Genomic DNA, 12,746 nt, shown 5'->3' on the forward strand with positions numbered 1-12,746 from the left:
AACCAAGATATTTTTCACACTAGCTACTGAGCAAGTAAGACAAGCACTAGATATTAAATTCTTCGAAAAATTATTTTAATTAATTTTGCACTTTACTCGAATACTTATTTTTAGTACTAGTTCCTAGATTTTTCTTAACTATTTGCTATAAACTTGAGTTGTTATATACCTCTAATAATTACTTATCTCTACTAGCGATGACCTGTAATTGTTCTTATAGATTCAAATTTATTATTATTTTGTTAAATTTAGGGCTGTTCGTCCTCCTTAAAAATAAAATATACTGTCTAAAACTATTGTTCAAAATTGTACTCGAAACGTTACTAACACCACGATTAAACAAGTTAAATAGAAAAAAAAATATCAACAGAAAACTTACCGCTGTTGTGTGCGGCGTTTTACTATCAACCAAAGTTGGCATTGAACTGCTGGTGGAGACCGTAGCGACCTGGTTCCTCTGTGTCTGTTGCACAATCCTGTGCACACCCGACTTTAAAGACGAGTTCATTATTATCTGTTGATTACTAGAGACTGCTATAATCTGCTGGTTGCCCTGCATTAGCTGCTGGTTGCTTTGAATTATATGTTGGTTGCCAACCATTTGGTTTGTAGACGAAGTGCTCACGAGCGCCGGCGGTTGTTTCTGAGTGACCACAATCTGTTGTGTTTGTGGTTGATTCATAATTTGTGCTTTATGTGGCTGAGGTTGTGTGGTTATCATTGGTTGCTGGCTAGGAGTTATTTGGGGAGCGTTCTGAAAATTAAACATTAAATGTAAATGTAAGAATAAGAAAATTTTACACTTTATAAAACATGCAAGATATATCTAGCATACTATGAATAAATACTTAGAAATTGCAAGTAGCTTGTAAATTTAATATTTGAAACCAATAGAGTACTTTACGGAACTAATAATTCATGTATATTTATAAATATACATAATACATAAGAATATTTTTATTTTTATTTGCAGCACCCAAGGAATTGTGTACTTCTCAAGGTTACCCAAAATTATCTAAAGCACAATCTGCTTTCTAAGGTTTAGTAATGATAATGCTGAAATTAGAGGGCAGATGACAGGAGAAACATCTTCAAGGAACTAGGGAGCCTGGTAGACATGGTAGAAGACAAAAAATTAAAAATAATAAGTAATTTTTTTTTTTTCAAATTAATTCCTCGAGAATACTTTTTGGTCAGTTATTAAATTACTCCCACCTCTTCGGAATGAAAAAGCGTCCTGAAAGGGAAGAAACGGCGCAATACACTCAAAAATAAAGCGACGTCGTTATCCTATACAACGCCAATCTAATTTCCTTATATTCAATTATTTATATAATAACTACTTCTACACATATAAAATGCATACTATAACTTTGACTTTAACTACTAGAATACAGTTTTAAAATAAATTCAGAATTTGAAGTCCAAAACTGATGTTTCTCATAGCCTTCCTACTCAGCCAACAAACTTTTAGCCATGCGATTCACACATAACCAGAATCTACAGTACGGATGATAGCATACTTAATATAAACTAAATTAAAATATACTAGAAGAAACCAGCACCATATATCATTATTAAAACATGCACCAATTATTGACAAATAAATGCTTATTTAGATTGAAACGAAATGTTACAAAAACACATTAATTCGTACAATATCTTACTTATCAATTTAAAACCTACTTTAGTGTAATTATAATTTAAAAGAAAACATCGATATCTAAAATACTCTACAAGCGATACAAACAAAACTGAATCTAATCACACACAACATAACGAAAGTTCAAGCACAAACTACTGAAGCTTATAATAGTGTGCATGGAACCTGGGCTAGTGCCGTTTTGACGACGGCGATGGATTGTGAAGTGCTGACCAGTGTCGGCTGACTGACTATCACCCTTTGTGCCGATTGTATCACACCAGAATTCTGTATCACATATTATCTGTTTAACCTATTATTTGCATTGTAAAAAAGTCAGATTTTTAATACGTACATAGGGAGTGAGATCATTAAAGTATTTTTTTAAGTTATTATTTCTTAACTTACAAAAATACTGTAACACAGTGTCTGAAAACGATGTATTTAACTAGTGTGTGTGATGACATGCGGAACGCATACGTGGTCGCAAACTTTGGGCCTGATGAGGAAGCTCATAGTCGCTCAGAGGGCAATGGAGAGGGCTATTCTTGAAGCTTCCCTGCGAGATCGAATCAGAAATGAAGAAAGAAAGAATTCGTACGAGAAAAAAAATCACCAACATAGCATAGATGATTGTATACCTATGTTGTATATATAATATAGCTCGACAGACAGCTGGCCTTTGGGGCAGTAATGTCTTCCAATGTGGTTCTTCTACGTGGTTCCCACGTACCGGAAGACGCAGTTTTGGAACCCCTAACTGCAATACCTACTACGTTTATAGAAAAAGATGTAAGACTTAAAACTCTGTACCAAATATGTTGTTAATTAGTAGAAGTGTATTAGGTACATTCATATTACCAAGCATGTTAACAATTATTAAGTTAAAATTATTACGGCAATAAAAATGCATCAAAATAATAAACTGACTCATTTAAGACAATGATAAATAAAAGTTTAACGATAACAGCAGAAGAATGTCTTTTGTATGAATAGAACCAACTGTGTTTATAACACAAGTACGTACCAACTGCTGAATTGCAGACAGAACGGTATAGTGAAGTTTCAAGAATTGATTTGAGACAAAAAATTAGATCAGATGTACCTATTATTTATACATTATGCTTTAAATATTTACACTACATTATAGATATGATTGAACTAAGATATTGTTGATAACCAAAAGACAAAAGAAATGAATAAAGCGTCAAAAAGTCTTGAATGAAAAATTGGTGATTAGATATTTTAGTACAACATAAATATGTTCATTATGCAACCAAAAGTGCTCCAAAGCGTACTCTAACTTACATTAGTAGAACGTGATGAAAATGTGTTAGTTACGAAGGCAAAAGAAACAAAAGAACCCAAGAGAGTACTTAATGTCTGGTTTTTTAACCTGAATTATTTGCTGTTGCGTAAGTGCCTCGGTGGCCTGGGCGATAACACTGTTTAATGTGGCCTCGTCCAAACCTCCTGGGTTGTTCACCTTTTGCGACAAACATTAGTTAGAAATATCTCTAGCATTTCATTAGGATCGAAAATTTATAACATTATCATACAGTATTAGATTAATCCGCAGCAACGAAAACTGTTCATTATAAAAAGAAAACACATGGGGAATAATACTAGAATATGTATATTGATATCGAAATTTTACAATTACAATCAATCAAAGTAATTGATAAGTAGAAAGTAAGTTACAAGACTTAATATATTCATTTTGTATTTATATTATATATTGATTAATATAATACTACTTAATTTTTGTTTTTTTTTATCCAGTTTATATACATTTAGGTCCATTGCAGTATATGACACAATATATAGAAATGTATAAATTAACTTACAGTCAATGTGAGTGGTCCACCACCCGTGGGCCCTTGAACAATGATGATGGTCTTCTGCATCATGTTTCCTGGTATATTCTGAGTGATATAACTTAAACCTGAAACCAATCTCATTCAATAATTTCCACTGAAAGAAATAATTGGAAAATAGTCTTAAAACGAAAAGAAATTCCCAAATCGATATACAAATGATTGTTAAAAATATATACGACTCGACTAGACGAGCTAAGGGTAAAATGGCATACACACCCTGGGAGTTACTTGGCGCAGCAATAATTTGCATCGGTTGTTGAACATACTGGGCTTGCGACACAACTGTCTTCTCTGTAAACAATGGAAACGTTCAATTAATTATTTTTGAAGTTTTAACTCCTTTAAAGGTATGGTCAAACATAAATGCAAACCGCACTGAAAGCATGGAGAATGCTAACCGAAGCGGAGACGTCAAACTATATTCAGTTTGCCTTCGCTTTTCTATGTGACTAGATTCAAACGATACTATACATAACAAAATGAAATGCTTCGCCACGATTTCGGTTCGCTGTCTGTTTGACATCAGCTTAAATTGAAACACAATTTGTAACATAAACATAGCAGCAGCTCGGCTTGATCTCATATCATAACAGAATTTTGCGGTACCTTTTCTATAATAAGAAGCCCCTCTATTATTACTTATTGAGGGGCTTCTACCAAGCTTGCTAATGATTTACATAACCTCATTCCAAACATATTACAAATTCATTTAAGACGTCGATTGACCATAACGCCATAGGAATATTAAAAATCAAGATATATTATATACTTCGTTGCGTAGTGTTTCGATTCATCATCGAATAAATAAATAAAATAAAAAAAATAGTAAATTTCGACATAGGTACCTAAAAACGCGTACACCAATGCTATATTATTCTTCCGTTATTGTGATAGTGTGTGTGACCTGTACGGTTCACCTGATGGCAAGTCCTACCCTCCTGTTACATTGCAGTGAGCCTCAGGATTCTTGATTGAATCCAAAATCGTGAGCGGCATCTCAATTGCGCTCGTCACTTTGAGACACTTATGCCTGACATCTTAATGTCGAGTTTCATTAGCCCAGTAATTATACAAGCTTCGGTGCGAACCAAAAGAACGAAAGCATCAAAATCGATTATATGGTTTTCAGGTAATTTGTTACATAAAAATGCAATAAAAAAAACTAATTAGATACTTTATCTTTATAATATTATTAGCTGAGCCAGTAGAAGTTGTATTGCCGTATAAAGTAATAAAAATTCAATAATGAAAATTTTTGGTATGAAAAACAGATGTTAGCCGATTCTCAGACCTCCCGATATATACGATATATACATGTAAAATCCTGAAAAACTCTTCGTGGAGAACAATCGTTATTTTCTTACCTTCCAGGCAGGGGCGTGCATATCTTTTTTTATTTATTTATTCAAGGTCCACCAACACAGAATACACAAGACAATTGATAAGATTGTAACATAAATTTCAAAAATCGTGTTCCTGCAATTACAGGTGAACACTTCATGCACATAAACATACAAACAATTTAGTTATTTATTATATAAAAGTAAATTGAAGTCCTATAACCCTAACATGTCAAAACAATATAAAAAGATAAATTAATTCCACAAATCATTACAAGCTACAATACAGTCACTTCAATAAAATAAATAAAATAATAAAAAACGCATTGACAAAATATATGTACAATATATTTTGTCAATGCGTTTTTTATTATAAATTAGGTCATTACATTTTACTAATCAGTGTCAGGTTTCTCTTAAATTGTGCTACTGTATCTCAAAAAACATCTACAGGTCGCTTGTTTGAAATTATAGTGTTGTATTGACGCAACAGCCTATTCAGTGGGGAGTTAAATCCGAGATTAGAGTTTGCTTGATCAGGTATAAACGGTTTATATTTTGCCATTTATGCCGTTTATGTTTATATCTTATAGGAAATTAGTATAAGAAGCAGTGCCTACCTCGATATAAATCGAAATAAATATAGCATAAGTGTTAAAGTTTAATTTGGTTCAGTTATTTTATAATAAGCACAACCAAACATCTAATGAACACCCACTCATAATATTTTTCCTTCCGCTAGATAATAGATACCTACGGTAAGCAATCTTTGCATATTCCAAAGCTCTGCTATGACTAGTTAGACCCACAGTGCCTACCTTGCAAGAAAACCAATGCACGCCCCTGCTTCCAGGCCTTCTCAAGTCAACTACTATTAGCTCGAATATCAATATATCGAACTTCAATATAAGTTTCACTCACCCTGTAGAATTAACTGGCCGGCTTGCGAAGCGATAATATTCTGTACGTCCATTGGCTGCACTTGTAACATCGGCTGCTGCATCTATATACATTTAGTGATATTATTTAAAAATCATGTCTGTATCATAATACTAAAAAGAAAAGCTGGTCAAGTGCCAGTCGGACCCGCACACGAATGGTTCCGTACAAAATCGTACAAGTAACGTACATTTAAAATACTATAGTAAAAGAAGCGCTCTTCTAATTTGCATGTCAGCCATTTTGGTTTTTATTATTTATGCGGCAATACTACATCACACTCTATCAAAATTTAAAACTGTCTGCAGTTTATGAGATACAAACGGAGGGCAGAAGGACAGACGAACCATCTGGTGAAAAGGGAAACCCCTTGGGGTACAGAATACTAATAAAACGATTTTTTTTTATTTCTGTCCATAGATAGGTTGTTAAGTATTTTCTTTCAGGATTTCACCCATAGACTTAGAATATATAAGCGTATAAGCGACATGACAGCACGATAATGCGAGATCAATTTTGTTTTGTCAGTGACTGTATTGTATAAGCTAGTTTAATAACATTCAAAACACTAGGAGCCCATTCCAAGCGTGGCTGCCTGTTAACAACTTGTCAATCAAAATTACAGTTACAGTAACAATAGTCTCTTTCCTTATTCTATCTTGCTGTGTTCCGTTACAGATATTCCTACCACCGGGTTCCACCTTCGTACGACACGCCACAAATTAGGTTATCATCCCCATCATCTGGATGTGTGGCGGTCCTCCACAGTGGGGTTTTCAAGGAACTTTCTTCCGCGTACTACAAAGCTGTAGAATGAACTTCCTTGTGCGGTGTTTCCGGGAAATTACGACATAAGGGTACCTTCAAAAAAAGCGCGTACACCTTCATAAAAGGCCAGCATCGCTCCCGTGATTCCTAAGGTGATGCAAGAGAATGTGGGCGGCGGTGATCACTTAACACCAGGTGACCCGTACGCTCATTTGTCCTCATTTTCCATAAAAAAAAGGATATTCTTCTCTCTCGCTAGTATATTGTAAATCTATGGTTTTGCGTAACTTTGGTTCAACCTTCAACTTCTTAGCATGTTGTAAGCAGACTGTCTGCATCTAGAAGTGTAGACAAATAGGTCAACATAATAAATACTTTTTAAAAGCACTCGATTGAACATTTGAATAAGTTTCTTAAGTAAAAAATTAAAGTTAATAAATTACTTGTAATGTAGATCCTTGTACTAGAGCCGACTGTTGCACTTGAATTGCTGGTTGTTGGACCTGTTGATTAATAAGAATAATTTAATTGTTTTTTAGAATAATATCGCTACTAAAAACCCAAGTGCTGGCAGCTATTTCGGTCAACGGATCAGCCTAGCTATCCATCGTGGAAATGCTGCCAGTATTCTTAGTACATTTCCCTGTAAAGATAATTTTAATGTAATGTAATCATTGTATTGTAAATACAGTTATAAGATTTTTTTATTTGAATAAAAATGTGTCTAAAGTGATACTAAAGCTAAAAGTAAAAATTTATGAAAAAAAAAAACATTTTTAAATATAAACATACAACAATAGTGATGAAATTACTAAACGGAAACAGAACAGAATATAATGACAAGAACTATAATATTCGTCAAACAAGCAATCATCAAGAAATTAAACAAAATATGAACATAATATTATACAAAGAGTATTTGTCCTTTAAGGGAATAATTAATAGAAGTAACCACATTAAACTTAAAATTTATGACCAATACATTACTCCGGCCCTACTTATTAGGTAAATGCCATGGGCCACAAAATATACGTTTTCATATATAAAGTCATATTTTTTTATATTAGATACGACAATTTATATGTTTCTAGCTTAGATAATTTATACGTCTAGCTAGCGCCTCTTGCTGCTAGACAAACGATGAAACAGGCCAGGTTTATTACTTTAGTGTGCGTGACAAGCTACGTCTTAAACTCGCGGTTTGTATGTTATTTGTGTTTAATGCACGCAGCATTGCTGAACATATAGGTTAACTGTCAACCTCAATTTTTAGGACATTTACACTCCTTTTACAGTCTATCTAGACGTATAAAATTATGATATAATGTATGCATATACAACAAAAGTAGATAGGCTGCACAAATTAGGGCAAACTTGGATGAATGTGTTGTGAATAAGAGAGCATATTGTATGAAATATTTGATGAAAACGAAAGATATCAGACGATTATGTCAGGACGGTGACAAAACGTGATCCGTAGTCACTCTCCTGTCACCTGTCTCCGTGATCGTATGTATGTTTGTATAAGTATATAAATAATATCACCTGCAGTATGGGCTCCTGTATGATGACAGGCGCGTTGTCAGCTCCCGGCATCATCACCGGCTGCTGTATCACCTCCATACTCTCTTGTTTGGGCGGCGGTAACTACATCAATAATAGCTATCGATTATTTAAACATTGACAATACACTTTTTGTGCACATAATTTACTTATGTTAATATTATCTTTTTTAAGAATTCGCTTTGAAACTATTTTTAAAGATATACTGATAACAGCCGCAGTTAAATATGCAGCCACGAGAACCATAGTGGCATAACTCCATTTTTTAAACAACATGTCTATTGTTTTAAATGTCTAATAGTAATAATTACTCATTTGGTAAATAATAATAATATAAGTTTAATAAATAAAATCACTTTAGATCACCCAGAAGTATCCAAGGTGACTATTTTTTATAAACGGTAAATATATAAATAAACTTAATATAGTAAAAATATAGTTAGATTACTCTACTTTAGTTGCAATTTACATATTCTGTCACTTTTATGCCTGAAATATAGCCACTTTTAAGTCATGCCTGAACATATTCTCTTCACTCATCGGATCTACCGCCTTTTTAACTTTTTAACCAAATGTATTGAACGTGCAAAATTTATGTTACGCCTTCATATAATTAGATAACTAGACAACGAGTATGTTATCTACGGAATTATACGAGCTGTGACTAAAACGTGACGTTAATCAACTCTTTTCAACAACCAGCCCTAATAATTTTTTTTAAGACTAATGTCACAACTCAAAATTAACTATTATTATAAGCTACTGAAAATTAAGCATTAGGATTATATATCTACGCATTAAGGAATGTTATGAATGAATGAATTAGTCAAAAAATTACATATCAGTGTGCATTAGAAGCTAGTACTTAAAATAAATTATGCCACTTTGTATTTCTATGTTCTCTACATTTTGTGGTCTTACCGTCTTATAACACAAGTATATAATCATATGTGTTTTCATCCCGGATGTTCGTGCTACATAATTATCATCGATAAAGTCATTCTTGAGTTACACAAGGAGACAACTAATAACTAAAAAAGAGCCAAGTGATATAATATAATATGTATAGTAAACTATTTGAATATGAACCTTAGACGCTCCTCCCGATACTATGACACCTCGCGAGCTCTTCATTCCAATGAGCAGACATGAAAATGATTCATATTATAATAAAAAATAATAAATTTATTGCACTCAAACAGAAGTCCACAAAACTTAACTGCACCACATCTTAAAAATACTTATCTTAAATAAAGTGCAATGTTGCCTTGAGATTGAGATTGGGTATAAAATGGTATTAAATATTAAGTCAAAAACTACATTGTATACTTTTTATAGTGGCACAGGGTTTGGGAATTTTTTTACGCTTCTTAGTATTATCGTTAAATAGAAAGAAGAAAAATCAATCTTGATTCACTTACAATATTTTATTTTTATATACAACCACCTCTCAAATACAATATCAATTTTTGTAAATAAAGTATTGTAAAGATCCTACATTTACCCAAATAGGCAAAATTTTACTTACAAGTTTGTATAACGGTACCCTTTTTTATGACAATAAGGGACGAGACGAAGAGGACGTTCAGATGATGGTAATTGATACGCCCTGCTCGTTAGAATGTAGTGCCGCTCAGGATTCTTGAAAAATCCAAAAATTCTGATGGGCACTACAATTGCCATCCTCATCTTGAGACATAAGATGAATTTCATCAATGTATGTATCAACATTATCCTTTGCGTCATAGCTAAAGTAATTATAAGTCTATATAATTTATAATGTGCACAATTTTACCAAATCGTCCTCATCTTCAAGAGCCGACGCCGCCAGCGCTGCATATAAGTTAGCGGCCGTTTTCGATACACTTTCTTGAGGTGAACCATTCTGAAAAATAATTTATAATTCAATTGAATGTGGAAAAAGGTGATACCTTACGAAACACGAGTCAAATCGTTGAGAATGCCTAGTTTTTTGAACAAAACACGTTTAAAGTGCGGTATTTCGTAAGCGTGCGTGTTTTAGGTGTTTCAAACCTGAAAAAGTGGCTGATTTTTTTTATTTCACAAAGATTATATTTCAATCACAAAATAATTATTAAAAAAAAGGACTTTTTAAATAAAGTATTACCACTATTACTTAAGACTTACCTCAGATTTGTCTTCTACTTTTGACTTCTTATTTGGGGGTTCGGTATACGAATGGTCTACGGCCACCGTGTCTCTATGTTCTCTCTCTTTCTTTGTACTCTGTATTACGCTTTGAATCTGTGATTGAGTGTTCTGCGGCTGAACAATGAACGGTTGTACATTATGGGCCTGTGTACTCTGTGCTTGTATACTCTGTGGTTGCTGTATAACCTGTTGTTCGTTCTTAGTCTGTACGATATGTCCTTGATCATTCTTATACTGCACAAAACCTTGCAACTGGTCGCTTTTTAGTTGAATAATCTGTCCCGATTCACTTTTAATCTGTATCACTTGTCCTTGTTCGTTCCTTATTTGGTAATATGGCGCTGAATTCGACGTCGCGTTGTCCGCATTAATCTGTAGAACGGGGTTGTCAGATTTGACAGTGACAATTTGGCCAGTTTCAGTTATCTGTATTGTCGGGGTTGCCATTTGCACAACTTGCACCGGCGGGTTTGATTTTTTCTCAAGTAAATCAGCAAGCATTTTGTTCTGTGCACTCTTCTGTAATAAATAGATTAGTAAAAACACTGATAGCGCCGGTAAGGTTTTTCACTTTCCACCCATTATATTTCTTATATGTATATTATTAAATGTATATTACATTTCGATAGTATACTGGTATTGTTGTTATATTATTTATTTATTTAGTATAAGCCCACGTTGTACACAATGTGTTGCCTTATGGTAAATTTACACATTAATAACTTATATAATCTTACATCGTATACCCCATTTTCGGGCTAACTCGACATACAATTATTTAAATTACAAATACATATTAATAACATAATAATAACATTATTAAAATGAAGTTATTAATTTTTGCCCTATTTATTTATATAGCAATATTTAGTTATTACTAATGAAGTCTGCGAATCAAAGAGTGTATGTAGGCAATGAATGCGTACAACTTACTTAAGTATTTCTAGAAACACGATCATGAACAAGTGGTACTTACAATAGTCAGCTGCGCCTGTTCATCAATTTGAATGTGTACTGGCTCCTCTTTTGGCACTGAAATAAAGAATAATGTATCAGAAAACTATCACTGTATTATTACAAAAAAGTTAAACGTGTTGACAACTTGTTTTAAAAAAGCTCTATTACAAATCAGTGTCTTTCTGTTGAATAGCATTCGACAATCTTTTGACATTGCTCATATAAAAACAGGAGTCAAAGCTTGTCTAAAGTGTGTCTAACGGATAGATCGTATTATTATTCATATGGAAGATTTAGATTACTCGATGACAGATAGATGACTGCTGCCAAAAATTGCGATCCGTTCCTATAATTGTTCCTGTACACTTCAGTATATTTTATTTTTTCTTTATCATTTATTTATGTTGTCTTTAACGACGTTTTAGTTAAACATAGCTTAAGTTTTGTAATAGAAGAAGATAAACTCCATTTTAGACGTTGGTCTAACAAAACACGTGTCTAGGCTATGTTTAAATTAAATATTTGTAATAACACCTTCAATGTTGTAGCGTGAAAGGAACCAATTTACCAGTGGAAGGCTCCCTTGCACAGGATACCGGCAAAATTTTGGGTACCACAACGGCGCTTTTTTCTGCCGTGAAGCAGTAATGTGTAAGCATTATTGTATTTCGGTCTGAAGAGCGCCGTAGCTAGTGAAAATACTAATCAAATGAGACTTAACATCTTATATCTTAAGGTGACGAGCGCAGTTGTAGTGCCGCTCAGAATTTTTGTTTTTCAAGAATCCTGAGCGGCACTGCATTGTAGTGGGCAGGGTGTATCAATTACCATTACTTGAAAGTCCTGCTTCTCTCGTGCCTTATTTTATTTAAAAAAAAGGAACTCATCGGGAACAACTCCTGTGATTCCTCTGGTGTTGCAAGAGAATGTGGGCGGCGGTGATCACTTAACACTAGGTGACCCGTACGCACGTTTGTCCTCCTTTTCCATAAAAAAAAATATGCTTGTAATGTAAGCGGCACGGAGTCACGATATTCAAAATAAGTGTAGTCCATAGCAAACATGCTTTTTAGACATTTTAACGTTTGCGTGACGTCACTGTCCGCAAACTAACTACCGTTCGCAAACTGATCACAGTTCATTCTTTTGATTTGTGATTTATGAAGTGTATGGACTTGACTCACTATGATCTCACTACGATGGCGATCTGTCCCATCTTTTCGACCGCATCTATACAACAAAACAATTCTGCAGTTTTTACACATACTAAAAAGAGCGTTAGCATGTCGACGTGATTCATCTGCACGGTGATTAGAATAATGATGAATGAGAAAAGAATGAACGATTAGTAAATGTGAGTTCAAATATAATCCACAGTTTGTTTTCGCTGAGCTTTATTCCACCTTCAGCCAACCTGTGAAGTCCCTTGTGCAGTATTTCCTGGTCGCTTCAATTAAACCTTCTTAAAAAGGCGCATACACCTGC

The 12,746-nt window shown here is 33.8% G+C and overlaps 1 protein-coding gene across 6 annotated transcripts in view; it reads right to left on the minus strand.

The window, feature by feature from the left end:
• The window catches only part of LOC126970782 (AT-rich interactive domain-containing protein 2), a 45,437-nt gene that overhangs the window by 12,977 nt on the left and 19,714 nt on the right, over window positions 1–12,746 (minus strand). For 4 of the 6 annotated variants that reach the window (XM_050816864.1, XM_050816858.1, XM_050816859.1 and 1 more), the window contains exons 20-31: window positions 11,281–11,336; window positions 10,281–10,823; window positions 9,928–10,017; window positions 9,222–9,260; window positions 8,115–8,216; window positions 7,013–7,072; window positions 5,784–5,865; window positions 3,739–3,813; window positions 3,490–3,587; window positions 3,039–3,128; window positions 1,829–1,930; window positions 380–754 (exon numbers count right to left, since the gene is read on the minus strand). In XM_050816864.1, the coding sequence (XP_050672821.1) occupies window positions 380–754; window positions 1,829–1,930; window positions 3,039–3,128; window positions 3,490–3,587; window positions 3,739–3,813; window positions 5,784–5,865; window positions 7,013–7,072; window positions 8,115–8,216; window positions 9,222–9,260; window positions 9,928–10,017; window positions 10,281–10,823; window positions 11,281–11,336 (1,712 nt within the window). The remainder of the gene's footprint in view (window positions 1–379; window positions 755–1,828; window positions 1,931–3,038; window positions 3,129–3,489; window positions 3,588–3,738; window positions 3,814–5,783; window positions 5,866–7,012; window positions 7,073–8,114; window positions 8,217–9,221; window positions 9,261–9,927; window positions 10,018–10,280; window positions 10,824–11,280; window positions 11,337–12,746) is intronic. The other 2 variants (XM_050816863.1, XM_050816861.1) reach the window with 2 other exon arrangements.

The sequence above is a fragment of the Leptidea sinapis genome, chromosome 22, assembly GCF_905404315.1.
Source record: "Leptidea sinapis chromosome 22, ilLepSina1.1, whole genome shotgun sequence".
In the NCBI taxonomy this organism is placed as follows: Eukaryota; Metazoa; Arthropoda; class Insecta; order Lepidoptera; family Pieridae; genus Leptidea; species Leptidea sinapis.